We start from the raw sequence: 27,265 nt of genomic DNA on the forward strand, positions 1-27,265 counted from the left end.
GAATGGAGTTGCACAGGTCATTTGATAAATTAACTGTGTGTGATCAGAGCTGAGAGGATAAGGTTGAATCCCACATAAGATCAGTTAAGCTCTATCCTGAATAAATGGGCAGATGGGGAACCTATCGTCACTATCATATCAGTATGCAAGAATTTGCAGTAGCTCACATGATCAAGTTTCATTAGTTAATTGCATTACCTACCTTAATTAATGTGATAGTTGTAGGGAACTCACCTGTTTTTACTCGCCTTGTATGTGCCTTTGTGAACTGGGAGTGCGTGGTGCAATAGCAATACAGATGTATTGTTTTCATTATAGTGTTTAAAAGTTCCTTTCCCACTCCCACTTGTTGCCTTCTGTATCTACTGCACCCTGCTTCTTTCCTTTTCTCATGTCTGTCTATTCTTCCTCAAATCATTTCTAAACGACCAGCTCCTACCTATAGTATTACTATTCTATTTTATTTTTCTATGCCCATTTCTGAGTCATACTTTTAGTCACATTACCACCAGTGGTAGGTATGACCTACTTGGAACAGTTCTTTTTGCTTAGTAAGACAGAAGTTTACATGACAAATGCTTGAAAGGAAATGAGCTGCTAAAATATGGCATTTGCTGTTGTCTCTTTCTCTCTCTCTCTCTCTCTCTCTCTCTCTCTCTCTCTCTCTCTCTCTCTCTCTCTCTCTCTCTCTCTCTCTCTCTCTCTCTCTCTCTCTCTCTCTCTCTCTCTCTCTCTCTCTCTCTCTCTCTCTCCCTCTCCCTCTCCCTCTCCCTCTCCCTCTCTCTCTCTCTCTCTCTCTCTCTCCCTCTCCCTCTCCCTTCTCTCTCTCTCTCTCTCTCTCTCTCTCTCTCTCTCTCTCTCTCTCTCTCTCTCTCTCTCTCTCTCTCTCTTGCAAACTTTTGACTGATCCAGTTCAGTTCACAAGTGATCCATTCTCTTCTCTTTCCCTCCCTACTCTTTCCCATCTTGCATCCACTATCATCTATCTTCCTTGCTTATCTCTGCCCTTTTTGAGCTCTTAGTCTCAGTCAATTGAATTAAAAAATGCACTTACTCTTGTTTTTAATCCTTATTCCTATTCCTTGCCATAATCTACCCATGGCAAGGCATAATCTACCCATTCCCTGATCCTACCCATATTTATGGAGTGCCCTGTAGTAGTTCCATCATACTACGGTACTGTCACAGGTTTTGCTATCTGTACACTCTACAGTGCTACCTCTCTCCTTATTGCTATGCTTGTTTTGCCCCTATCCCTTGCTTGTTTCATTTCCTAGCTCTGCACCTACCCATGTCCCTGTCTCACTTTGCTTTGAGTTTGTCCTATCCTTGCCTACCTCACTTCATCCTCTCTGACTGTTTTCCTTCCATCCGTTTTCTGTACTTATTGCTACTCTTCCCCTTTGTTTTCCTGCCATATCACAGAGCCATTCCTTTGTTTCCCTAACATATTGGTCTTTCATTTGTGTAAGCTATTTTTTCCACACTTGTACCTGTGTCTGGATTTCTTGCAACCCAAAATTGATGGATGCTCAAGGCATTTATCACATGATGCTCCTAGAAGCACTGCATTTTCTTCACAACCTTCAGAGTTCATTGACCTGCACAGTTGTCAAAGGTTTTTTAAGACCCAGTTTATATAGGAAATGTCCACTCTGCACGTGCTCCAGTCGACGAAATGCGGCAGATACGGGCACACAGTTAAGCCCTCGATATACCCCGGCACACAGTTAAGCCCACCATCTTAAAAAGGTGATATAACAAATGTTTATAATATTATATGCTTCTGAACGTGGAATTCCCACCTGTTAGTATCTTTTCATTAGACTAAACTAAGTGCACCCTATTGGAAGAAGGTGGACACCTTTGTCCGCCCAGCTGAACTGCGTGCGTGCACCCATGACTAGCGTGGAGAGACCGCCGGTCGGCCTGGTTCGATCGCCCCGGCAGGCTTCCCTCGCTCTCTGCTGCTGAGCAGAGACCTTGGCGTCTACTCGGGCCCCTCCGTGGCCGGGCACCACCGTCACAGAGCGGTGGTCGTCTCTGAGGGTAGCGGCGGCGGCCGGCTGGAGGCGGTGGTGCGGGACAGGGTGTTGTGGGCGCGGCTGACGTCCGTCGGTGCCGCCGCCTCGGTCCCACCGACGAACGGTGCTGCGCACTTGGCCGACGTCCCGGCGCCGCCCGTTCCCTCCCATCGGTCCGGCGCCCCCGGTCCTTCCCAGCCGTCGGGAGGGGAACGTCACGGGACCACCGCTGCAGGTGATGTCATACCTGCGCTGCTGATCGAGACTCGGCGCCAGAAACACTAGTCAATCTTATAGCTATCTGTTTAGGGACTTCTGTTGGCTCATACGTCTCAAAATTATCGGAATAGTAGGTATAGGAGAACTGAACTTCGAATACTATTTGCGATTTTTGAGCCGTGCTCAAGAAGTTATTAACTATCACCTAGTTACAACTTACACCAGGCTTTCCAATTTTCTGCTAAGGGCTTGCGCTTGGGCTATACAAAAAGAAAGATCAATCTGAAGTTGACCTTTGACGGCGATGAGCCGGGGACGCTCGTGCTTGGACAGCTTTCATTCTGGCGCCGCTGTATTGACAGTATGGCCGCTGCCGCTGGTCGGGTGGGCCAGTCGTCTGGCCCAGTGAGTGCAGCGGCAAACAGCCGGGCCTGCCGCGCGGACGGCGCGCCGCTCCGGTGCAGACCAGATGTGTCGCCGCCAGCGGCCGGCTGATCCGGCGGAGGCCGACGGGTGGCCGCAGCCAAGGCCAGCGGGCGGTCGGCCCGGCCGCCGAGCCACAGCCCACCGCCCGCCGCCGGCACTGAGAGCGCAGCGGCGGCATGTGCGCGCGCGTGATCGGCCGACGCGACCTTTGATCGAGGAGGTAATGAGCGCGTGGACCTGTCTCAGGATCTGTCCGCTGATGGCTGTGCTCTCGAAGCTGATGGCTGCTCAAAGATATTCTTCTCTGGCCTCCGCATTGTCTACTTATGTTTATATGCGGGCGCATATACGACATACGGGCCACGCGGACTCTTTGTCCGCACTGGAATGGCTGCACTAAGTGGGCTTGCCCTGCGAATCCTCTGCAAGGCGACTGGTGGTGGTGGTGGAGTCTGTTCGGGCCGTGCTGGTCCACCGGCTTCTCTCGGTCTTGTGACGTCACCCCTCAATCCTGTGACGTCACCACTGTCCAGCAGTCACCTTGGTGGAGTGTCGGCGGCAGCCCGTCACCTGCCTTAGGTGTGTTTATGTGCCGGACTGAGGGAATTCCGACACGGAAAGTGATATACTTGTGGCTTCTGTCCCGGCCGGCTTTGTTTGGGAAACGGTTGGGTGATAGACGGGAACCGGACGGATGGCCCGTGGACGGGCTTCGGGCAGCGGGGTACCAGGGACACCGCTGGCTTCAGGCGAGGATGGTGTCCGGCGGAGCAGCTGTCTCGGAATGGATAGGCGCTGCTCCCTTTGTTCTGTTGCATTGGACGTGCAGTGTTCTTTCAGCGCGCACCTACGCCTTCGATATACGTCTTAATCAACAATTAATGAAGATGAAGTTAAATCAGTTATATGGTTAATCCTCCTTGTGTTCTGCCTTTGTTTGGTGGGTCGTCTCGACTTATCGCAGCCAGGAGTTGGCGCCACTTTCCCGTCCTTCTCACTGCATTCCACCAGTAGCGGCGGAACACCTTCAATTAAGGGGGGGGGGGGGGGCACTGCCGACTTTTGGTCCCATTCTTTCCATGCAACGCCCATAACTAGGGCTAATGTTAAAATGCCAAAATCAAAGGGGGGCACGGTTCCCCGGTGCCCTCCCCGTTCCGCCGTCTATGCATTCCACCCTTTCCGCATATAACTGAGTGCGATGGTTCATGATATTGGAAATTGGAAGTTGGAACATACTGAGACGTTATAACCCAACCAGTATTGACTAACTACATGATATGTAGTCGAATATATTATCGAATATGCTATATAAGATCGTTACATCGTTTTCCTAAGTCTATTCATTTGTGTTTTCTCTCGGGTAGTTAGCACGAGAAAGCACTCCAGTTTGTTCACGGCATCAGGTTTCCCGATCACTGTCCAGCTTATTTTTTTTTTTTCGCGTGCATCTCTTGGTCTTTGCGGTATTTGCCCTGGCGGCTGTGGTCAGCGAACATGCGGCAATCTGTGTGGATCGGGCCTATAGCGGGCCCCGCTCGGCCCCGGTCCGGTCACTGAGGCAGACTGGACTAGTCCGGTCCGTCCGCAGATACTTGGTGGGCCTGTCGGGGCCATGCGGTCCCTGTTGGAAGCAGAGCGAGGTCACTGCGGACACCGGGACCGGCGCGGCCCAGACCGACCGCCACCGCCGCAGCTGACCAGGCTACTTCGCTGGCCACCAATCCACGTGCTCGTGGGAATAGTGCCGTAGCCTTGCCTGATCACGGAAGCTGAGACTCAGTGCGGTGGTCGGATTAGCTCTCAGAAGATAGGAAGCACTATTGGTAGAAGTATCTGCCAAAGCCAATGCTGGGTGCTTCATGATGATTAAGCTCACTGCACTTTCCTCATTGCTGGCCTCTTGATTGGTGGTTTACATCTGTTGGCACTGAATACACTTTCGTATCGCTCGTCGCCTATCGTTCTGGGTTACTGGGTACTGGGTTGATATTTAGCCGTTTCCTGTCTGTCTTCTTGGCTTCTGGGCTTCTGAATAAGCTGTCGAGGCTGACTGGCCTGCTGTCGAACTGTCAGACTGACTAGCTGTCGGGATTGCGTGCCGGCCTGTCAGACTGGCTGACTGACTATCTGTCGGGGACCATCTTGGACTGTCTGGGGTTGACTGACTAGCTGTTAGGACTGTCTGACTGCAAGTCAGACTGACTGACTGCCCGACTAGCTGCCAGGACTGTCTGCCTGGCTATCGGGACTGTCTGCCTGGCCGTCAGGTTTGGCCGGCTGGCCGTCAGGATTCCGCAGCCGGCTGACCTGCCGGCCCGGCGCTCCACGTCCCTGCCGACCTCCAGCGGTGGTCGACCGGCGCGCACCACTTGGGATCGATACGGGAGGCGCCGCCGGTGCGTGCTGACGATACCGCGAACCACGGTCACGCAGCGCGGGCTGAGCCGACGAGCCGACCGACGGCTGATCAACAAATGTCGCCGGCTGTCGGCTCCGGCACACCTTGGGGACATCCGTGGAGAGCTTATTCGCTGACCGCTATCAGGTTGCTGCGCTCAGAGATGGACTGTCAGGATGGGCCGCACCGAGCCTGGCACCGAACGCTGCCAACCGTGGCGCTCCTGCGACCTTGCTGAAGGTCATGGTTCGGCCTGAATGGCCATCATCCCTGTCAACTGCTCATGACGTCCGCGGGACTTGGCAGTGGACATACCTAATTTGTTAGACTTAATTTGGCCCGGGCGGGCCAAATTAAGTCCAACGCCCGGTAAGTGATTTTTGTCTTATGGTGGACCATTGTCCAGCGTAGACGGCCACACGAGTGGAAACAATCTCTCGCTGGGATGTCCCCTCAAGTTTGAGGGAACATGTCTCCCACATGTCTCCCACAGTATACTCGACTCGGTCCCTCTGTCTCCCCAGCATCGACCCCGTATACCCGGCGCCGCGCTCTCTCCCGTCTTCCCTCTGTGGCTCGTCACGCCTGGGCTGGTGGCGGGCTAGGGCCGGGCGCTGACCCGCCGCTCGGCCCCTCGGCCCGCCGCTCCGCGGTTGTCCCACCTGACGGCCGCGCACAAAGCGGCTCAGCGCTCAGCGCGCGGCGGCGGCGGCGGCGGCGGCGGCGGCACGGAGGGTCTCGGGGCCCGCGGCGCTCCGCCGATAATTGCACGTGGCCTCGGTGCGAGCGGCGGCCGAAACCTGGGGAAGGTCGGCATCCCGGCCGCCCCTCTGTGGCCTCTGCGCTCTGCGCTCCGTGGCGGACCCTCGGCCTTCGCTGCTCCGTCGTTACTGTCACCTGTCATCAGGGCCTGCTTTACGTATCGCTCCATGGCTCCGCATGACGCTGTAGTGCGCTGTATGACCTTCCACAACAGGGCTGCGGAGTCGATGGATTTTAGGTAACTCCGACTCTGACTCCGAGCAGAACTGTCGACTCCGACCGACTCCAGCTCCGACTACGGTCAGAACTGTCGACTCGGACTCGGACTCCCGACTCCGCAGCCCTGTCCCACGACGCTCTTTGATGATCCACGTGACCGATTGGCCCGACTGATTGAACTCACGGGGCCTCGGTGATGCTGGCCAGTTCTTTGACAGGGTTTATGCATTCCTTGAAGGGACTTTGACCCGCTTTACATGGTCCGGGTTCGTGATAGTATTTGTGGGACTTGTGTCTCAGCTTTTCCGGTTCATGCGTTGACTTGTGGTTTGCTTAATATGTGTATTTAGACAGCTTCTCTGCATGTCTGCACACAATAACCCTGGTCAGGCTAGTAATCTTGTAACAGGACGGATGAAAACTTGCTGCAGACGAGGCCAGATTTAATCTGCTTGGAGTGGCGCATCCTTGCTTGTTATGTATAAAAGGCCTTTTTAGTGCAACCTATGGTGCATCCGGTCTTTGTTTCTGGGGCTCTTCCAAAATGAGCATCGCTTATTTCGTCCACTCATTATTGTTAGTGTTATGCAAATCTGTCCTGATGGCTGATCGGATTTAGAAAGCTTTGTCCTTGCAATGCATGCATGAATTAGTGTGATTTTTACGTGTTTGGGTGTTTGGGCGGTGCCGGTGCCTGCGGCGCATAACTCTAAAGGCCGGGCTCCACTACGCGTTTTTTCCGTGCGTTTTATCCGAGACATCGGTTTTTGCGTGAAATCGTTCCCGAAAAAAAGTTCGCATCATTGCTCAACATTGGGCAAGCTACACTGGGAACGATGTCACGCAAAACACGACAACTTGCAAATTCCGTACCGATTTTAAGGAAATCTCGGTAAAACGCATGACGATGTCACGCAAACTCGGAAATCTCGTACCTATAAAAAGTTCAATTATTTGAACTTTTCATCGTTTTTTGCGTGATCTCGGCCGGGAGACATGACTTGCGCGCTGCGGCAAACAATGTGAATGTACTTTTGTGTTTGTTTTTGACGTTGTTAAATATGTTTTTAATTCTTGTGTTGAAGCTAGGAAATTTTTGTAGAAGTTTTTTAGTGTAAAGAGGATGAGTGAAGGTAAGAAATGATAAACATAGCAACCCTACATATTTCATTTTGCGATTAAAGCAGTGTCAATTCAGGGGAAAATGTTTTTAATTCAAATAGAAATTGGCGGAGTGGTGATAGATGAGTGGTCGGTAGATGTGCACAGTGCACACGCGCTTTATGTAAAAGTGGATTATTTCGGCACAAATAGGCACCCAACTTTAATGGTAAGTGATGCAGAAATTTCAGCTCAAAATTGCTTGTGTCGAGTTTCGGCGCATGAGGGTCTCACGGGCGCCCAGCTAGTGTATGGATGTTTTCCAGTCTGGTGCATTGCCATAGGTAGGCGGAATGTTAAGAATAAAAAATCTCTTGCCCTCTTCAGCCACCAGTGGCCAGCTATGAAACAAGTTATGTATTTAAGCAAGTTTATCATGGGTGCAAGGCTAGCAACATGTGCAAGACACTTCAGCATCAAATTCTCCTCAATTTTGTCATTTGTGCCTTTCAAAAAACAAACAGGTACATCAAAAGGAATGTACACGCCGAGCACAGAGGCTCCGGCGTGAGAAAGTCCAGCCTTGTGCCGTGCTGCCATCCACTTGCTGAACATGAACTGGGTGCGGGTGAAGATTGATTGGTGGGTCCATGCTGCTATGCAACAACCTCTGCTTAGTGGGCACCCGGGCTCAAAGCCACCTACTCAACCCTTCAGACAAATTTTATAAAAGTTTGGCTTACTTTTTATTAAATGTACCTACTTGCAAAACACCTTTATAGGCTCAAAATAAACAAAGTGTGATTTTCCGCGTAGTGGAGCCTGGGTTTAATGACAACAATGTCACGTGCTTCAGGATGACAAGCAAAAAACGATATCACGCAAAAACCGACAAATTGCAAAACCGATTTCACGCAAAAACCGATGTCTCGGATAAAACGTGCGTAAAAAGAACGCGTAGTGGAGCCCGGCCTTAACGGTAGCCTTTCACGCCACTCGACGGTCCAGTCGGACAAAACCACCATAAATTACTCCCAATGGCCGCCAGCCACGTCCCTGCCCAAGGTTTATGTGTCCGGCCGGCTGACTGGGCTGCGCGCGTCTACCGGTCCGGCACTCGTCGAAGGTCGACTGCGGACTGTTGTTGGGTGTTGTGCAGATGCGGCGTGGTCCTCTGACCGGTAAGCGGTGCGGCCCGTCCCTCCCGCGGCCGGCGGCGCGGCGCGGCGGTGCGAGTCGCTCCCTCACGCGGCCTTTGTCCGGCGGATCTGCGCTCTGTATGCCGGTCGTGCCGGGCCGCCGCGCCGCCGCCGGCCCCACCTCAGTTCCTGGTGGCTGGCCGGCCGACCTCGCGCGCTGGGAACGTGCCGCTCGCGCCGACCGCCGCCTTTTTGCTGGTCAGCCGCTTCCGCCGGTGACCTTGGAGGCCTCGGGCAACGGCAGCGCGCGCGTCGAGGGGTCACGGTCCCCTCGGCCGGGTGTCGGGTCACGGCCCCCTAGTGTGAGGAGCTCCCACAGTGCCCGGGTGCACTCTGACCGACCGGCGGGGTGGAGCTGGTCCGCGGCGGTCTGGGCTGATCTGGGGCTGGGCCACTGGGGACGCGCCTCCCCCGCTGGTTTTGTGTATGTTTTGGCAGAGTCTGCCGATGGCTTTGTTTGTGAGCTGCATCGCCGAGGGTTCTATTTGCACCGCAGTGTTGTGCGGGTTCGGAGCCGGCCACCATGATGTGTTTTGGCCTCCGTCTCCGTCTGCCTCGGTCACGCACTGTGCTGCCGACCGCTCGCTCTCAGCTCGGCTCTGTTTGTCGGCGCTGCGGCGGCGCCGTCTTCCGGCTGGTGGCGATCGAGGTCGCCCGGTGCGCCGCGCCGCCATGCAGGCCGTGCACGGTGCAGCGGCGCCGCGGACCGTTGTGCGTCCGCCGCGGAACGATCGGCCGAGCAGTGGGCTCGGCAGCGCCGCCGCGCCGCCCGCGAGGCCCGGAGCGCTGCACCGCCACGAGTCCAGCCGCGCCCCAGGAGCCTCCGTCCCACCGCGGCTCATTGCCAGCTCCGTCCGCCCCTCACTCCCCCCCCCCACACACACACACAGCTCTGACTCTGGGGCTGGGCGCACAGATCCGGGCAGGCCGACCCTGGCAGCTCGACCGCAGCGCCGCGGAGCAACGGGTAATTCGGGCGACTGCACCGGAGCCTTGAGCCGTCGCGAACGAAAACGGAGACGGGGTGTAAACAGGCAACCGTTTGGCTTTTCAAGGCTGCTGTCTCTGCAGGCGAGGCATGGCCACTCAATGCCGATGTCCAGCACATGTGCTTTGGACTCTGGCGGTAACTGTCGCATGTGGGCCGCACTCAGCACGCACGTGCCGCGGCGCAGGTCCGGGGGCGGCACGGACCGGCCCGGCCGCGTTCCCAGTACAGCCGAGGCCGTCTGGAGAGGCGGCTGGCGGTGGCGCCTGCAGGGCCAAACTGAGCTCTCTTATCGCGCTGAGCCGCCTCTTAGCTCGTTGTCGGCCGTGTGCGTAGGCACCCGTCACCCGGAGCGGGCTTCACTATCTGTCCATCACGCTGAATCGGAGCTGGGCGTGTCGATGGTCGTATCTCGCTGCACGCCTGGTGGGCCGGCGTAGCCGTGCGCCGCCTGCCGGGTCTGCCGCCGCGACGTGAGCCCCATTCCGGGTTAGCATCTGGGCGGGACGGGTTCCGACTTCCGAGCAGTGGCATGAGCGTCCTGACGGCGAGGAGCGCCGACCGGGCTCGGTTTTTGCCGGCGCCCGACGTGGCTGTGCGTGTTTTTACGCCCCAGTTGGCCGGCGGCGGCCCTGACCTTGCTGTGTCTCGGCGCGGGCAGTATGGCCGACTCGGTCCCTACTGGCTCCGACGGTCGACCCCGTCACTCCGACACCGCCCAGCGGCCTGCCAAGAACTACCGTCGGTGACGGCGGCGGTGCCGACTGCCAGAGAGCGACGTTCCGCGCGCGTCAGTACCGCCGCTCCAGGGTCGACCGACCGACTTGACCCCGATCTACTCCCCTCAGGGCGTGACACACTGACCCAGTCGCCCGCGGCACTGACCCCTTACATCGCCCCCTCCCCACACCCGTGGGTGGTCGCTCAATCAACCGACCGACAGGCTGTCTGCTAGTGGGAGGTAACCTGGCGCCGCGCTCTGGTGGAGCCCGGCCGACGGGCTGGTCCACAGTAGGCCACCCTGAACTCTGTGGCAGGACTGTGGCAGGCATTGACCGCCTGTAATTACTGCCAATTCGCTCATTGTCACCCAACCAAGATCCGTCACCCCGGCACAAATGGTCGTTGGCCCGGAAACCGCTCCAGCACAGTGCGTGAAGCGGCTCGGTAATTGGCAGCGTCTCGCTGCGCCCAGTCGCCGGCGGTGACCCACTTGCCCCGTGTCGCGACTCGCGACTCGCCCTCCGCTGTCGGCGACCGGGCGCCCTCCACCCTGGCCTCGCCTCGCCCGCCCCGCCGCTCCTCTCCAACCGTCACGCTCGGCCGCTGACGCCCGATGACGCAGGATGACGCGCTACTGCGTGACGCTGGCGGATGTCCCTCGTCTGCCGTGCGCTCTGCGCCCCTCGCCTGCCGGGGTCGGCGAGTGCAGAGACCGCTACGTCCACCCTATCGCCGCAATTGACAGGCGGTGATAGTCAGCGGCGGCTCGTGTGGGCGCTGACGAACTGCCGCGTCCCCGTCCCAGACCAGAGACCACCGTTACCGACTGTGTGGCCAACGGCCGGCCACGACACCGGCCGAACACTGCAGTGGTGCGGGCTCACAACTGAGCGCATCAGTCTCCGGGTCACGTCACCCGTACGGCCTGGCAGGCAGGCAGATGGAGACAGATGTGCAGAGCCATTTGATGCGCTGATCGTATTCATGGTCAGTGGTCAAAGAGTGCTGCTATTTTGGACGCTTTATGCAATGTTCATGACGTTTGGTTGTGAACAGACATTTACAAATCATTGATGTCTGCGCATGGATGCACCGGGAAATGAAAATGTGATGCACTGTGTTTCAGCAAATGCGTTGGTTGCGAGAAGTTTCAGCCATTCTTTTCGCGATAGATTCCGTATAGCGACGACCTACTGAGCTAAAAGAAAGACGTGCTGAAATATGGAGCTGTCACAGCAGAATGCTGCTGCAAGAGTGAAGCAGCGGCGTGGGAAGGCTGCGCGTGGGTACTGGATCGATGAGCATAATATCTTTCCGCATAAACATGAGGAAGAGAGCCGGCCCACTTCCCGTTGCGCCGTACGCTCTCAAATGCGCCTGATGACCTGGAAATTCGACTGTCGTCAGAAGATACCGGAAGTGCGCGGTCGCCGATATATCGCTGTCTATGATCGCCTTTGTTTTCACGGATGGCCCACCGGAGATGCTGTGAGGGGACACGCGTGGGACGGACTCTGAACGTTAGACCAGCGGTTCCAGTCTGCACGGGTACGAACACGAGTCGGAGCTGGCCGGGGACAGTACCGCTACAAGACGCGCGCGGTCTTCTCAAAGGGTGCGTGTCACATACCAGGTCACATTGGCTGACCCGGCTGGGGTGGCCCGTCTGACTGATGTGAGGGCTGGTCGGGCTGTGTTGTGACCGACTTCGTGCAAACACAGAGCCAACCGCCTATGACGATGATGGTCGGATCACCAGCGCTTCTGTGTAGTGAAAATAGCCGAAGAGGCTGCGAACACGGCACTCTGGTGACACGGTTGCAGCTCACTGAGGATCCCTGAACTATACCCCCCGTGACGTGACACCCGTGACGGGCACAGAACGCGGCCGGTCACTTCATTCCACCGTCCTCGGCTTGGGGCGCCGCTCGGTGACGGCGCGACGTAGCGAGGCATTTATCGACTGGCGCTTCGGCGGAAGCGGCGCCGTCGGCGGCCGTGACCCGCGCCGCCCCCTGACCTTTTCCGGACGCCGTCGAGAGCTCGTTAGGCGCCGGCACGGAGGTGGGAAGGGAGGGAGTACTTGCTGGCGCGGTCGGCTGCCCCCAATCGCTGTTTGATAGATGGGAAGACGTCACCGAGAGGCGCGGAACTGAAGGGTGCGGCCTTTGTCATGATGGCTGTCTGGTGACTGGTGTTTGCTAATTAAGGTCAATTTATCTTGGACCTTGCAATGTATAAACAAACGCTGGGAGCTGCTAAGGCTCACATTGTCTTTCACCCATCGCTTCCACATTGGATGGTGGTTTCTCTGCATCTTTTCTCGCTTTTCAAGTTGGTAATTTATTGAAAGCCTGTACAGTGTCGCCAAAAATGGCACGGAATAATGCTACAGATATGATCTACACCACTGTGGCAATATTGAAAACTGGTAACATCGCACACTTTGCGTCTTCGGCCGGTCCAGCGGGTGCGCTAATCTTTGATTTGGGACTCACACGCTGTCACTTGTCAGCGGGTCGTCACTGGGAATATGGCGCCGCTCGTGTAACTGTGCAGCCTGTCTGTCTTTGTACGGCTTTGTGCCAGCGACCGTCACCGTTTGACAGGGTCGACCTGTCGCCGGTGGCCGGTGCGTGGGTGACGGTAGCGGGCACCGGGTCCGCTAAACGACAGCTCTGATCTGGTGAAACCTGCAGCTCTGACGTTATCGCGCTGACGAAAACGTGCGCACGATGTCGCCATAGATACGTAAGCTGGGTTATTCCATTATCGGGCTGATATGAATTCGGATTCTCTCTGTGGAAAATGGTCCGGGCTCAAAACGAGGCTGTGGAGAAATTGGCCGTCTTTCGACTCGCATGAAAACCAGCCTGAGTCCGTTGGTTTTTGTGTGAGAACCACCTGGGTCGGGTGCGCTTAGTGGTTGGATCAGCACGAAAGCCAGTTGCATTGTCAAACCTAAGCAGGTTTGCTGATGCCCATCGGACGGATGCCGCAGTTTTAGCTCATGTTGTGTGAGGAGCTTTTGTGAGCGTCCGTTTCGACTAATTCTCCATCACTGTCGCCTCATGACCGTAACGACAGGAGTCTTACGTCAGGGTCTACTTGGCCCCAATTTAGCCTGCGTGCCTCTGAGTCTGATTATACTATGATCAGATGGCTGGAGAAGTAGGCGTATACCACCACTCAACCACCACTCACCAGACATAACTATCTTTATAGTAAGGGTTCTTCACAATAGGTTTATCAGTACTGACCTTCAACCCGTTTATCTCTCCTTTCGCTTTGACTTTAGCTGTCAAGTTAAGTTGGACCAGAACTCAGCCAAGTCCTTCCTAGTTTCTCAATTATTTTGCCGGCCGAGCATTCGTCTTCCGTCCAGTCTTGTTTGTGTGAGATTGCTTGGCCCTGTCCGCCGCACGCTGTCATCTCTGAGCTAGCAACGTTCCCTTTGACCTCTGACCGTTGGCCACCTCTTACCCCAGCCCGCCCATCACTACCTTTGACCTCAAAGTTCCCCCGATCTCTGCCCATCTCTGACTTTAGCCCGTCTCCTACCTTGCACGTGGGGGATCCTTTCCTCAGAAAGAGGAAAAGGTGGGAGGGAACCTTTTGCTCAGACCTCGAGCTCCTTTCGACTACCTCTGACACCTCTCTCTGCCCCTGTTGCAGGTATTTCTTGACCGCCGGCCGAAGGATGAGGTGAAACTGCTCGTGTCGACCCGCACCAACGGCGCCACCCCACTGGTGATGGCCTGTCGCAACGGGCACCGCGACGTAGCCGAGTACCTGCTGGACCGCTGCGCTGCCGACCCCGAGCAGGTCGGGTCAGGTATGTGAAGGCTGTGACTAGATGATAGGCTGGTGGAGTACTGAATTGGGGTAGGTCAGGTCAGGCTTAGGTGTGTAAGATCGAGACCTTTCGCGGATAACTCTCCTCAGTGTGAGGGCCCAAGGTCCTAGAATGCGAGCAGCTCCAAGGAAGGTGGGGTAAAGTGGCGGTGTTGTGTTGCATTTTTTTACAGTAGGAGGCTTCGTCAGCTTTTTGTGGCCGCTGATGTAACCTGGACCTCGGACTTACGGAATGGTTGTTTGCTGCACTCTGTACCAGTGATTGTGGCGCTGTCTTGACATTGCTCCGCTAAATTGGCTGTGCGGTTGAATCATTTGGTGGCCTCAGGTCTTTTAATTTCATTTTACTCATGGCTCTGATTTTTGTGGCTGTTGAGAGCTAGATTGCGTTACATTTCAGCTTGGTTTGGCGACTGTCTGAACTCTGATTGTGGCCCTTGTCGGTCCGTTTTGCTACTGCGGGGGCTCGATCTGGGTGCATGTCAGCTCGTTTTGGCCACTGTTGGGATATCTGCAGTTCGTGTCGGTCCTCCTGGCGACTGTTGGCGGTCGGACTGAGGCGCGTGTCAGTTCGTTTTGGGACGGCGCAGTGGTTGGGACGGGCCAGCTGGCACCGCCACCCTCGCGATCTGCCAGCCGGTGCCGGCCGCAGCGACAGCCGACTGATGGCACGCTGTTATTGTTTGCGTCATAGTGACGTCCGTGATGCTCAGAGCCGGTTTTCCAGCCTTGTCGCGGAAAGCGTGTTGGGTACGGGCTGAGGTGCGGCCGAATGGGGTGAATGGCGGAATGCTGGCATCAACACACCTCTGACGGCTAAGCCGTATGCACGGGCCGTCACACCTTGTGTTCGTCCGGTGTTGGAACTGACACGAGACGTGTGTTGCCTTATCGATGACTTGTCGGCGGTCTCTGCCGTTTGTGTGGGCTCTACACTATCCGGAACGTGCATCGCTGACATGTCCGCCTTTTTATGGGATGCTGGCTTAAAGGTCGTGCTCCGTGCTAAGGTTGTTTGGTAGAATTTCTTTGTTGTGGGATGACGAATTGTGATGTAGTGTTCGCCTCGTTCTTTGTAGAGATTATGGTCTGTTATGGTGGAAAGATCAAAGTCCTTGATTTTTTATTGTTATTCAGACATGTCATTGAACCATAGTATCGAACGTGAGGACGATATCCAGCTTACCTAGCTTCAAACAGAACTTATCGATAAAAGACATGTGATTGTAATTCTGCGCATCAGCCGTGACTGGTGTGGACAGGCCAAATCAATCACGGAAATTCCGTCATATCAGCTAACGGCTATTATCTGTGATCATAGCCAATATCGGCGCTGCCCCGATGTTTTGGAGAGATACCCGATATCCCGCTGCCATTTGGGGCCAATGCCGAGAGCTGGGTACTCGTTCGAAGGTCAGCAACATTCCCCCGTTGGCGCAGAGCCAGCGCGATCGGCGGACGAAAAGCCCTGCCGCTACCGGCGAGGGTAGCGGTCTGCCCCGTCATCCATAGATATAAGTCGAAGGCTGTGACTGCGAGTTCTGTGGCCGGTGATTCGTGGGTCGTGGCTGGCTTTTCATGCCCTGTGACTGTGACTGTGGTGTGCAGGGAATGGCGAGTTCATAGGGGTGACAGTGGCGGCACTATGACAACAGTTTGGTCTGTGGTCATAACAACTGACTACCTCTGCGAGCCACGCCAAGAGCGGCAGGGGATTGCCGCAGCAGCTGCGGCACCTTCTGTACAAACAGTGGCGGATTGCTGGTGGGTAGCTTGCTGCGGCTGACAGCGAAGGGACGGGCGCCCCGACCGACTTCGGCCGTCATTTCGACCACGAGTACTGAGCAGGGAGCCATTACCTCTCCACGGAATGGGACAAAGCCTCGCTCGGAGTGGCGGGGCGGGCCGGCAGCCGGCGCGGCGGACTGCTGAGGACACGTGTCGTCCTGCCCGCCGCAGCGCGCTGTACCCGCGTGGGACGGCGGTGCACGTGCGGCCCCCTATTGCGTCAGCCACCAGCTGAGGACACAGCGCCGCCACTAAGAGCAGTTGGGCGTCAGTGCCGGCGACGTTTTTGCAATGTGGCTCTGTGCGGGCACAGGGAGACTGAAACTGCTCCAAAGGTCACTTCACTCGACTGTGAGTGACTGCTCCGGCTGCCCGGAGCTCCGTGATGACTGGGCGATGATTGATGGGCACTGTTCTGTTGGCGTCGGCTCAGCGGGATAGCTCATTCCGGTCTCAGTTACATGTGAAGTGGCTGTTAACCGCATTAAGTCATAGGTGCCGAGGTTTGGTATGTTTTAATGGTCGAACCTTGAGTTTTTAAGGTGCCTTTCTATGGGTCTTTTTCCGCGGCAAAGGCATTTACAAAAATGAGGATTAACTTGGCGTTGGCATCTGGGCTCATATATTGGTTAGATAAGTTCTCGGATCTAACTAATCTAAGAGAGAGGAGAGCCGAAGGTCACATTGTGATACATCAATTGTCGTGAACAACCGATAATTGAACCTTGAGCCCGTCTATTGTGTTGACACTAAAGTGGTTTTATGGTTTGTGAGTCTCTGGTCGATGAATGGATAACCCAGGCCACCTTTTTCGTCGGACCTTGTTTGCGCAGTGTGTCAGGGCCGTATTGCTCTGTAATCCGTGCTGTTTTATTTAGCAGGCCCGCACTCTCATGTAAACCGCGCCGCTGCCAGTCATGACCTGATTTCCGAGCATAAACTCGAGGCGGCGCGAACCAAGAGAAACATCGTGTGTTACTGTGGAACGCTCTGGAACTCCGAGCCGACATTCCAGTGCGACAATCTCTGTACGCTTGCATACGTATGTGTAACGGGACAGATCGGCATGACGAATACCGTTATCCGTGCGTGTCTTCGTTATGACAGCCTCGGTGAGGTATATCGGCTGTCGTCGGACGGAATACTGAGAGGACAAAAACCAGATCATAAGACGTTGCGACTGTCAAACGACCGTCTCGCTGACGCTGCCTCGTAAATTCAGCACAAAGCTGCTGTTGTTTGCCCATGTCTCTGCCGAGGTCGGCTGTTGTGACTCGCCGGTTGGCGCGGTGCAGTGTCACAAAATTATATTTTTGCTTGGGTGTCAGAGGGGAAAATTGCTGCCCAAAAAAGGATGAGAGTGAAAAATTTCCGGTCAGATAAGGCCCAAAAACAGTGGGAAAATGATCAAGAACATTAATCTATCAACAATTGTGACAGATGCAAAACAACCATTCACGCAATTGCTCCTTCTTGGTGGTATTGGGAGTGGAAAATTGTGCTTGAAAACTGGAGGAGAGTGGAAATGATTTTCCTTTGGATGTCGTTTCCCACCCACATCTGCAAATTTTGGGACACTGGCGCGGTGACATTCGGGGTCGCTGGGGCGGCCCTGGGAGCGCCGTCCCTCCTCTGGCCGTCTCGGCGGCGGAGAGCTGACGAGGAGCCCGTCTGGCCTCCTGACGCCAGTCCGTTTCTGGTGTATTTGGCCGCGCGACAAGTATGTGCCCGCCCGGGGCCGAACCGGGGACTTGCGGATAGGGCGAGAGGCGCTGCTACACTGTGGCCACCAGAAGGTTCGAACTTCGGGCTGAGACGTAGGAGTGGCGTGTTAGGATTCTTGCGTCATGTTTTCCTGTCGGTGTTTTGTGAGGCTGTATGAAGATATTGCATAAAGTTCTGTATATCGCTTCACCACTTGACGTATGTTTCTGACGTTTGTATGACGTTGCTGCCGTTTTCCTCTCTCCCCCGCGGTGGTGCTGTGCGCATGAATGGGGATACCACATAGCTCAAACATTATTTCTTTATTTCTCACATTCGTATTATTTCTCACATTCACCTTCTCACCTCCCTCTCCCCGTCTGCCGACAGTGATATTCGACGGTGAGACGATCGAGGGCGCGCCGCCGCTCTGGTGTGCCGCCGCCGCCGGCCACTGCTCGGTTGTCCAACTGCTCGTGGAACGGGGCGTCAACGTGAACGCCACCACACGCACCCACTCCACACCGCTGCGCGCAGCGTGCTTCGACGGCCACCACGACATCGCACAGTATCTGGTGGAGCACGGAGCAAGTGAGTAGCGCGGGGTAGGGATGGTGGGGAGAAGGGAGACAGGGCAGGAAGGGTTGGTGCGCCTCCCTCTCAGTGACTGGGTAGGAAGAGTAGCGAGGGCAGCGGGGGCATTGTGACAGGGCAGGGCTGGTGTATGCTTGGGTGAAGGGGAGGGCCGGGCCGGCTGCGTGACGGTATGACTGATAAATGGATGAATGTGACATGAAATGAACTTGCCTGACGACCATGAAAAAGTGACGGCCGTCGGAATGTGATTGATGATATGGGACGTGTGCGGGACGTCATGAATTCGTGGGCGAACTTCTGCGTGGGAGCTGGGCGGGGGTGACGGGGGTTCTCGGGTCGATCGATACCATTTGCTACTAGATGACGCAATTGAAGCACTCAGCGCGGCACACGTCGGCCGCTGATCATTAGCCAGATATCCGAGCGGGACTCAGCGCGTGAACTCAGGGGTCTCAGGGACTCAGCTGGGACACTCGAACTGAAAATATTGATGTTTGCTTTGCCTCAAATCGTATATTTTTAGTGGTGTTTCAGGCAGGGTTGTGCTTGACTCATGAGTCGAGTCAGAAATTTGACTCAACTCTGACTCAAATGAGTCCGATTTGAGTCGAGTCAGATAAAATGCTCAGCTGCTGAGTTGAGTCAGAGTTGAGTCAGACAAAAATATTAAGATGTTGAGTTGAGTCAGAGTTGAGTCAGTAAAATAACTTTTGACATTAAGTTGAGTAAGCTTTTCATCCCCCCCCACGCTTAACAACATAGGCCTGGCCCTGCTACCGGATTTTTCACCCCCCCCCCCCCCGCTCAACAACTTTTTTATCTGAGTCAATTTTGAGTCAACACGCTTGACTCAACAAAAAAATTTGAGTCAAGTTTGAGTCGACTCATATTTTCATTGCGCCGCTTGAGTCATGAGTCGAGTCAAGGGAAAATCAGCTCCTTGTTTAAGTCAGAGTTGAGTCAGGGCTTTCTAAAGTTGAATGATGAGTCGAGTCGGCAATTTTTTTTTTTTAGTCGAGCACAACCCTGGTTTCAGGGCATATGTTTGAAAGAAGGTCAAAAGTCGCTTCTTATTCATCATGAGGTGGCTCTTTGATCACTGTTGCAATAGCCGTTGCACGATGATTGACATCAACAATAGCTTTCAATGTTTCGTCAGCTGCTATTTTTGATAACACTGCCTCCATTATGTTTCTGTGGAGCAGCTTTATGGAATTTCATCATCCATTCCAGGGCCCAGTTTCACCAAGCTCTGTTTGGGGTAGTTTCGGCGAAACTACCCCAAACCAGTTTCACCAAATGGGGTAGGTTCTGATTGGCCACTTCCAAACTACCCCATGGAGTAGTTCTTATTTTACCCCAAATTTGCCATGCAAACAGATGCTCACGGTCCGTGAGCAACTGAACAAGCCAATCAATCAGCTGATTATCGTCGGTTCTACCCCAAATATCCGACCAAAATTACGGCAGACATTCGTGGGGTAACCTGTGAATATGATACGAATTGTGAGCAAGAATTGACAGTAAAATAGTAATAAGAACATATTTTATTGAAGTCCAATCACCTGTCATGTTTGAGTATGCATTATTCATAGCATAGGTACTTCAAGTTTAATCCAAATATTTTACTGCATGTAGCCTTCACCACCTATGCCTGTGATCTGCATTGCAACACCCAACAGAAGCATTATAGATGTCGCCCATAGCTGAATGTCAGGATTTTTACTTTTTTAACTATTAAAGGTTTTCCTTCAACAGTGACCTTGAATACCGGATGAGGAAGCCTTGAAATATAAACAATAAAAATGCACATTCTTCACGGTGGTTACATGCTGACGATGTGTCTTGTTGAAATGATCATAGTACTTCAACTTTTGTGATCTATTCAAATTATCATTCGAGGTATCTATATGCCTTACGGTCAATGTGCAAATATCCAGCAAATGTCAAGACGCTAACAACTGAAATCAAAATTAAAATGCCGTACCTAAATCAGCAAGAGAATGTCGTGCATACCTAGGTAATTCTCATTAGAAATAAAAAGCATATGGTGCATGTAATTCACAATAAGCAGTTGTTAAAAATACCAGGCCAAGTGGATTCGATACTTTCCATATCTATTTTTTTATTTTTGTCGCTGTTGTGCATATCTCAATAAAGTTGCGTTAAATGTGCCGTGCATCTGTAGGTACTGTATGTATTTTGTAATGCACATTAGAAATAAAAGCATCTGGTGCAAAAGATTCGTAGTTAAAAGTCGTCAAAAATACCAAGCAAGGTGTATTCGATACTAATAAAACATGCACTAATTTACTAAAACATTCTAGTTATAAAACACTAAACATCTAATCTAATCTAAAACATCTAATTTAAACATCTAATATAGGGGAAGTTGGGGCAATGCCGGAGTTGGGGCAAAGCCGAAATTCGAGATATTTCGAAAACCGTAAGACATGGATGCCACCTGTCAGTGATGCTGTAAAGCTTAAGTGACTACAATTATCGCATGTTTGTTACGAGTCGTCATTCGGAATACTTCGGCTGTGAGGGCGCCAAAAGCGTTTTCAAGGTACGCGGTCGCGTTCCTTGTACTACATGCGCCTTTGAAGCTGCATTTCTTACTCATTATGCTACCGTTTGTCTGGCCAATTCGGTCAAGTAATCTTCAGCATGTCTTTGCATAAGTGTGCTGCCTATTTGAAATTTATACGGCACCTTGAAAAGTTATGGGCCTGCAAATGAAAGTATGGCTGGCTGGGGTAATGCCGAAAACGTGCAATTACGCACGTTAAAGCACGCTACGTAGACTTTACTGCTGTAGAATAGCAACGCGAATTTTTAGTCACACAAATTACACTTTCAACCGACACAACGGCCTGTTACCTATAAGGAATTATTTACCTGGCATTTTTTATTATATCACACAATTATAACTTCCAGTGTGCACCAAGCGTCCTCAAGCTCTTAAAACGCGTGTCAGCTTTGATAAATTCTGGATAAAGTTTGAGATAAAGTGGCAAAACATCAATGTCGGCATTCCCCATAGATCATTTCTCCCATTTTCGGCTTTCCCCGCAGTCCGGGGCAACGCCGAAAAAGTCACTTCTTTGATATTTTTAGTTTGTGCGCTTAACGGTATGCGAATTCATCAAATGCGTCTGGTATGTTTGAAAGGCAAAAGACTGGCCTCTCGAATGACGCCAATAAGAATAGCTTATGTTGTCTACCTTGCGTGCTACGGGCGTCAGAAAAAAAGTATTCGGCGTTCCCCCAACTTCCCCTAAACATCAAATTTACTAAAACACTAATTAATTTTAAAACATTCGATACTATTCGATAATAAAACATGCCATTGTTCTGTAACCTATCCATCAAGATTCGCGGTTGTGCATTGCATTCCTTTCTCAATAAAGTTGTGAATCTTGGAAACTGAGGTGCCATTGTGCCATCGTTACCAAGGTGATTGGTTGACAAATACAAGAAGCCAAATCAAATGTGTTCTTCATTTCACGCCGTCGTGAAATGAAATTCTCGACCAATCAAAACGTTCCGTTGTTTTGCTGATGCTGCTTGCTTAGCAAACATTCACAAGAGACGCCGAAACTACCCCATGGGGGTAGTTTGAGCTGGTGAAACTGGATTTTACCCCATGGGGCAGAATGGAAATCTACCCCATGCCGAAATTACCCCACTTGGTGAAACTGGGCCCAGCAGCATTGATCCGTGCTGCCATGCCGCTAGCGATACGCCGTATGACGTCAGTGCCAACTTTCCTGAGGTGGGAGTGTCATATCGGGTGCATCATTCAGACAAACATGAATGGCATCTGAGTGGAGGTACACGCGACTCGCCCTGTCCTTGTGGGAGAGCCGCCATCCTGCGGCGGATCTGGTCATCCTTGACCGTGTTTCTCTCCGGTCCGTCCGCATATACACGTTGTATGTGTGTCCGTGCTCTGCGTAATGGGAGTGCCGTCCGTACATATACACGTTGTATGTGTGTCCGTGCTCTGCGTAATGGGAGTGCCGTCCGTACATATACACGTTGTATGTGTGTCCGTGCTCTGCGTAATGGGAGTGCCGTCCGTACATATACACGTTGTATGTGTGTCCGTGCTCTGCGTAATGGGAGTGCCGTCCGTACATATACACGTTGTATGTGTGTCCGTGCTCTGCGTAATGGGAGTGCCGTCCGTACACCCTGCCGGCCGGAGGCTGTTTGTGTCGTCACAGTGGTACTCCAAAGGTATCGACTTAGAGAGTATAAGTGTCATGCGGTGACCCTGGAGGCAGCTTCAATGCCAGCGGTGCCCGTGCTGCTGATCGCTGTGGAACGACCTCGAGGGGTTGGCTCCAGGGCGACGGGAGTTCGGCTGTACTTCTGGTTTGTGACATCGCTTGGTATACCCTGCGGTGTGCGCTTTGTTTTCGAGCTAATCCTTCGCATCCACTGGCTCAAACGCTACATCCGTGTGCAGGATAATGTATGTCGTCAAAAGACATGTGACTGAGAGCTTAAACGTCTCTGATTCTGTGTAGCTTCTTATAGCCTTATTATAACCTCTGATGTCCTGTCTGCTGTACTTCTTGCTCAGCTTATATTGAATATCCCGCTATGCATTCTATGGAGGAGAACCTATTTATCTATCCAAATTTTGACCATAGCCTATATGGCTCTCGCAATGCCTTATCGCAATGAAAGCTAATGCGTTCTTGAAATCTTTCTGCCAACTTTGCACATTATCAGTCACTGCCTTTTTATGGATGTTTACGAGTATATTTTCTTTCTTCGAAAAGGCTTTGGTACTTTCTCACAGAATCGGTATTCCTTTGTTCCGATCTGCAAGTCATTATTGCTCCAGCTGCGCTTTTGATTTCATGTGCAATGAATCTGTGTATCTCTGAGACGTAATGCTCCAACGTATTATCAGTAAAACTAGATCGATCCAGACATTCAGTGTCTTGATTTGCAAGTCCGAACAACGGTTTCCACTGCCTTTGTATGTGTTACACCGCTTGAAGCTGCTCATGTTTAATGCAGTGCTCCGGTCTGACCCGTTTTGCTGGCAGACAAGTCTGTCCATATGGTCGGACCCGACTCCGGGTGCACATCTACCCCTCCCCTGCCCCTACCGTACGTACGCAAACCTGTACCCGGATTCTGGAGCTGGCTGCGATGGAGCTCGCGATAGCGCCCACTACGCGACAGGAAAACGTGCCGCCCTCAGCTGTTACCTCGCTCATTGTTACACGCGGCACCAAAACATCGGTGTTTTGTTCTGAATGTCTTCTCCGAAATAATTGAGCCTGCTCCTAAATGTTTATGTTATCCACACAGCGCCTCGGACGCTATAGCCAGGAAAAGAACATGTCTCTGTGACACATCAGATGAGGCCAGTAGGACAAATATACAGTATGTCCACATTTTCCGGGCTTACGCAACTGTTGTACTGAAATACAGGCAGAAGAAACCTGCGCAACAAATTTCTTATGAGGCTTCATAGCAGATATATCGTAACTACAAGACACTTACATTGAAGCCGGTGTCAAACTCCCAACCCATAGTCAGTGTCGATCCACTGGCGTTGGCTGAGGGCCGGGCTGCCCCGACCTTGGCTGACTGGTGTGTGTCCAAATGCTCCACTTTTCCCGGCCACACAGTATCGGCTGCGTGTTGGCCGCCGCCCCGCAATCGCCCACGACCGACAATACCTGGCCAATCGCCATGAGCATTGGGCAGTGTCGGCCGCATTGACCGCAGACACGCCACACGCCCTGTCGGTCACAGGCGCTCGATGTCGGGGAGATCGCTGGCTCTTTGTTGAAGCGTTGCTGTATCATGTCAGCGTCTTCGGTCTGGCGAGGTTTTGAGGGAGGAAAAAATTATACTTGTTTATCTTGTAGAATGCTGATCTCGTCGTCGTATCTTGCTAGCCTGCTGTAGCCTTGTTTCATAATGTTATGTACCCGCTAAAACAGTTATGCTATTAGGTGGGCCAAACAAAGTGTCGATTGCAATGATTTTTTTTTGTAACCAATGAATAAAGCTATTTTATGTTCTCGTTGGTATCATTATCCTCATTTCCTGGTATCATTCAATAACCGGCCTTGAGCTCTAATTGACCTGACCCGACGTTTCCCTGTCCAGATATCGAGATCGCCAACCGGCACGGCCACACATGTCTGATGATCAGCTGCTACAAGGGCCACCTGAAGATCACCGAGTTCCTGGTATCACGAGGTGCGCGCGTCAACCGGCGCAGCGTCAAGGGCAACACGGCGCTGCACGACTGCGCCGAGAGCGGCAGCCTCTCCATCATGACCTTCCTCATCGAGAACCACGCCAAACTGGAGCGGGACTCCTACGGTGAGTGTCCGTCGGCGTGGTGTGGAGATATGTAGGATAAGAGTGCCACTGCTGGGGTCCAACCATGTCCTGGGGATTTCTGTCGGGGTGATAAGGTGGTGGGGTGGCGAGGACAGCAGGGGCCGGGCTGGTGGAGGGGGATATGCATAGTGTAGTGAGTCATAGGTGTGGTGGGTTACTCCAGGGATTCTACCGGGGAGTCTTATAAATGACTGAGAGCGGAACCTATCACGCCCAGGGTTGTCGGCTGGGGCTCTGGACAAGACGTGATTTGGGCTCTGATTGAAAGACACTGCGCGCTACATGCCTGATGCTAGGATCCCGATCGTAGGGCAAAGCAATCAAACTGTGACTCACCGTGCGGTTTATACACGAACGCGTAGTATATTCAGAACTGCGGCGGTGACAGACAGCGGTGCTAGCGATGGACTAGTCCCGTCAGCCTAGGGGTTTGATATTTCAATGGTTTCTATGTAAAACGAAATTCACCCGCCGATGCCAGTGCTGTATTCCATGCTGTATTTGCTGTATTCCGGTGCTGTATTCCATTCATGTCATGATGCCGCCAGCCCGGCTCGGCACGGCTCGGACGGCCGTGGTCGCCCGGTCGACCGCTGGCCACGGGGTGCTTATTTATCTTACGGAGGCCGCGCGCGGGGGGCGGTGGGTACTCCGGTACCAAGACAGGGGGCGGGTATTGTGGGAATGCTGGCAGCTGCTGGCGGGCCGTGCTGCGCAGGAGATGACCGCTCAGCTATTGCGGCTCCCAGACAATGCGGGATGCTCAGATTAAACCAGGGCAATGCTATCAATGCCTAGCCTAACGGATTTAAACATGCGAGACGTTAAAATTAAACTCTAAGAATGTTGGCAAGGCTTTGCGGATTTACATGTACCTCAGAATAGCGCGTTGGGATCGTGACAAGCACGTTAAGTCCCCTGACAATAGCGGGGGTCAGCGACAGCGAACTGAGCCAGCTAGGCACTGGACTGCAGAGACTGCCTCGGAATTAGTCCCGTTATCGGCTTCGGATCATTAAGCCGCTCGGGGGATTCCAGTATTACAGCTGATCACCGATTAACGTTTTTACATTGCAACACTCTTGCTCCTTTGATCAGGTATTGATAAATTTTTACGAGCAACGAAAAGTCCCCGTTCTTGACAGTGTCAGCTTTTAAGTTCAATGGCCATTCCATCCGAGTTTTACCGCAGCCGATTGGCAGCGATAGGACGCAGAGTCAGCGCTGTTTCATGTGACAGCCCGGCGAGCCGGGGCGGACCCGTATGACTCGACGGCTATCGGCGCTCCCAGTCGGCTGTCGTCGCGCGGCCGTGGCCCGGTAGTGATGTGTCAGCGCCGGTCACCGCGCCGCCCCGTCCTCTACCGATACGGCACTGTGACGACAGATGGTATCGACGGCCGACGCGGGCTGTCACTGCCCGCCGCGGGACGGACGGTCAATTCCCCCCCCCCCCCCCAGTGGTGGCGGTGGGGTGGGGGCACGGCTTCCGTCTACATAGCTATTTGACGCGGACCGGTCAATGCTCCCCCTTCTTTAGCGGTAGCGGTTGGGTGGGGGCACGGCTCCCGTCTACATAACTATTTGACGCGGACCGGTCAATGCTCCCCCTTTATTCAGCAGTAGCGGTTGGGTGGTGGGCTCCCCGTCCACATTTGACGTGGACCGGTCACTGTCCCCTCTCCCCTCCTGATCACTAGCGGTGGGATCGGGGGCACGGCTCCCTTTCTACATATTTGACACGAACCGGTCAGTGGCCCTCTGAGTATCAAGGCCGCTGCTCCCCTGTCGGGTTACTGCTCCCTGTCTGTCAATGTGACACTGGCCGACCAGTGCAGTGGCCGGCCGGCTCGGCGGTGGACTGCGGCGACCCTCGTCTATCTGTCTGCTTATGTGACAGGGACCAGCCGTTGTCAGTCAGATCTGAACCAGCTGATCTGGGCCCCCGCATCCCCGTCTGCCGCCAGTCGGTGGGCTGTTCTCTGTAACATTTGATCCTGCCGACCGCCAGGTGTGCCCTGTCGCCGGCCCCCATAGCCGCGCCCCATACGTGTTATGGGTGACCTTTCCTCCCAGAATAACGGTCTGGAAAAAGGTCAAACGTGCTCTGTTGCCGGCTCCAGCGCTGGTTTTATCGCTGTTCTTTGAGGGGTGTCTGGATTCCTTTCCATTTCAACGGAATAAATGCGACCATGCTGTTTCAGTTTAATGATTTTACATACCTACATTTTTGATCCACCTTATGGTCTGTGCATGAATGCGAGGCTGCTCGGCTGATTCTGTGCCTCATTCACCAATTTCAATGTTTTTCAATGCTGCCAATGCCCGTTGTGGTTGCGTCCGACGCCATATACTCCACCCTGATCGTCTATCTCGTCTATCTGACTCAGCCTGTCCTACACTTCACCCTCGATCTGACTCCATTCCGTACTATGTATGTGTCCCCACTATAGCCCACATTACCCGTCCAGGTCCCGACCTGCCTCAGCTGACACCTCTCTCGTCCCGCAGGCATCACCCCGCTGCTGGCAGCGGCCGTGTGCGGCCACACAAACATCGTCGAGTACCTGCTGGCGCGACCCGACCTGGTCACACGACAGGAGATGGTCGACGCTCTCGAGCTGCTCGGCGCCACTTATGTCGACAAGAAGAACGACCTGATCGCCGCCATCGAGTACTGGAAACGCGCGCTCGACAAACGGTTAGTGTGGGAGATGGGTGCCAAATAAACGGTCGGTACTGTTAACGCGCATCCTTACTGGAGACGGATACGAGACAAATGGTTTGTCCTGGAGACGAGCGCTCGACAAGCGATATGTACTGAAAGTACTCCTCGAGTCTGATTGTCACAATATGTAAGCCGCCTAGAAAC

At 53.5% G+C, this 27,265-nt stretch overlaps 1 protein-coding gene across 4 annotated transcripts in view; it reads left to right on the forward strand.

The window, feature by feature from the left end:
* LOC122386068 (protein fem-1 homolog C-like) overlaps positions 1 to 27,265 on the forward strand; it is a 38,179-nt gene that overhangs the window by 5,141 nt on the left and 5,773 nt on the right. For 3 of the 4 annotated variants that reach the window (XM_043374850.1, XM_043374851.1, XM_043374853.1), the window contains exons 2-5: positions 13,738 to 13,897; positions 17,800 to 18,000; positions 24,154 to 24,372; positions 26,905 to 27,094. In XM_043374850.1, coding sequence (XP_043230785.1) covers positions 13,738 to 13,897; positions 17,800 to 18,000; positions 24,154 to 24,372; positions 26,905 to 27,094 — 770 coding nt within the window. Of the gene's footprint in view, positions 1 to 1,687; positions 1,753 to 13,737; positions 13,898 to 17,799; positions 18,001 to 24,153; positions 24,373 to 26,904; positions 27,095 to 27,265 lie in introns of those variants that run through there. The other variant, XM_043374854.1, reaches the window with a different exon arrangement.

The sequence above is a fragment of the Amphibalanus amphitrite genome, unplaced genomic scaffold (genome assembly GCF_019059575.1).
Source record: "Amphibalanus amphitrite isolate SeventyFive unplaced genomic scaffold, NRLGWU_Aamphi_draft 000239F_arrow, whole genome shotgun sequence".
In the NCBI taxonomy this organism is placed as follows: domain Eukaryota; kingdom Metazoa; phylum Arthropoda; class Thecostraca; order Balanomorpha; family Balanidae; genus Amphibalanus; species Amphibalanus amphitrite.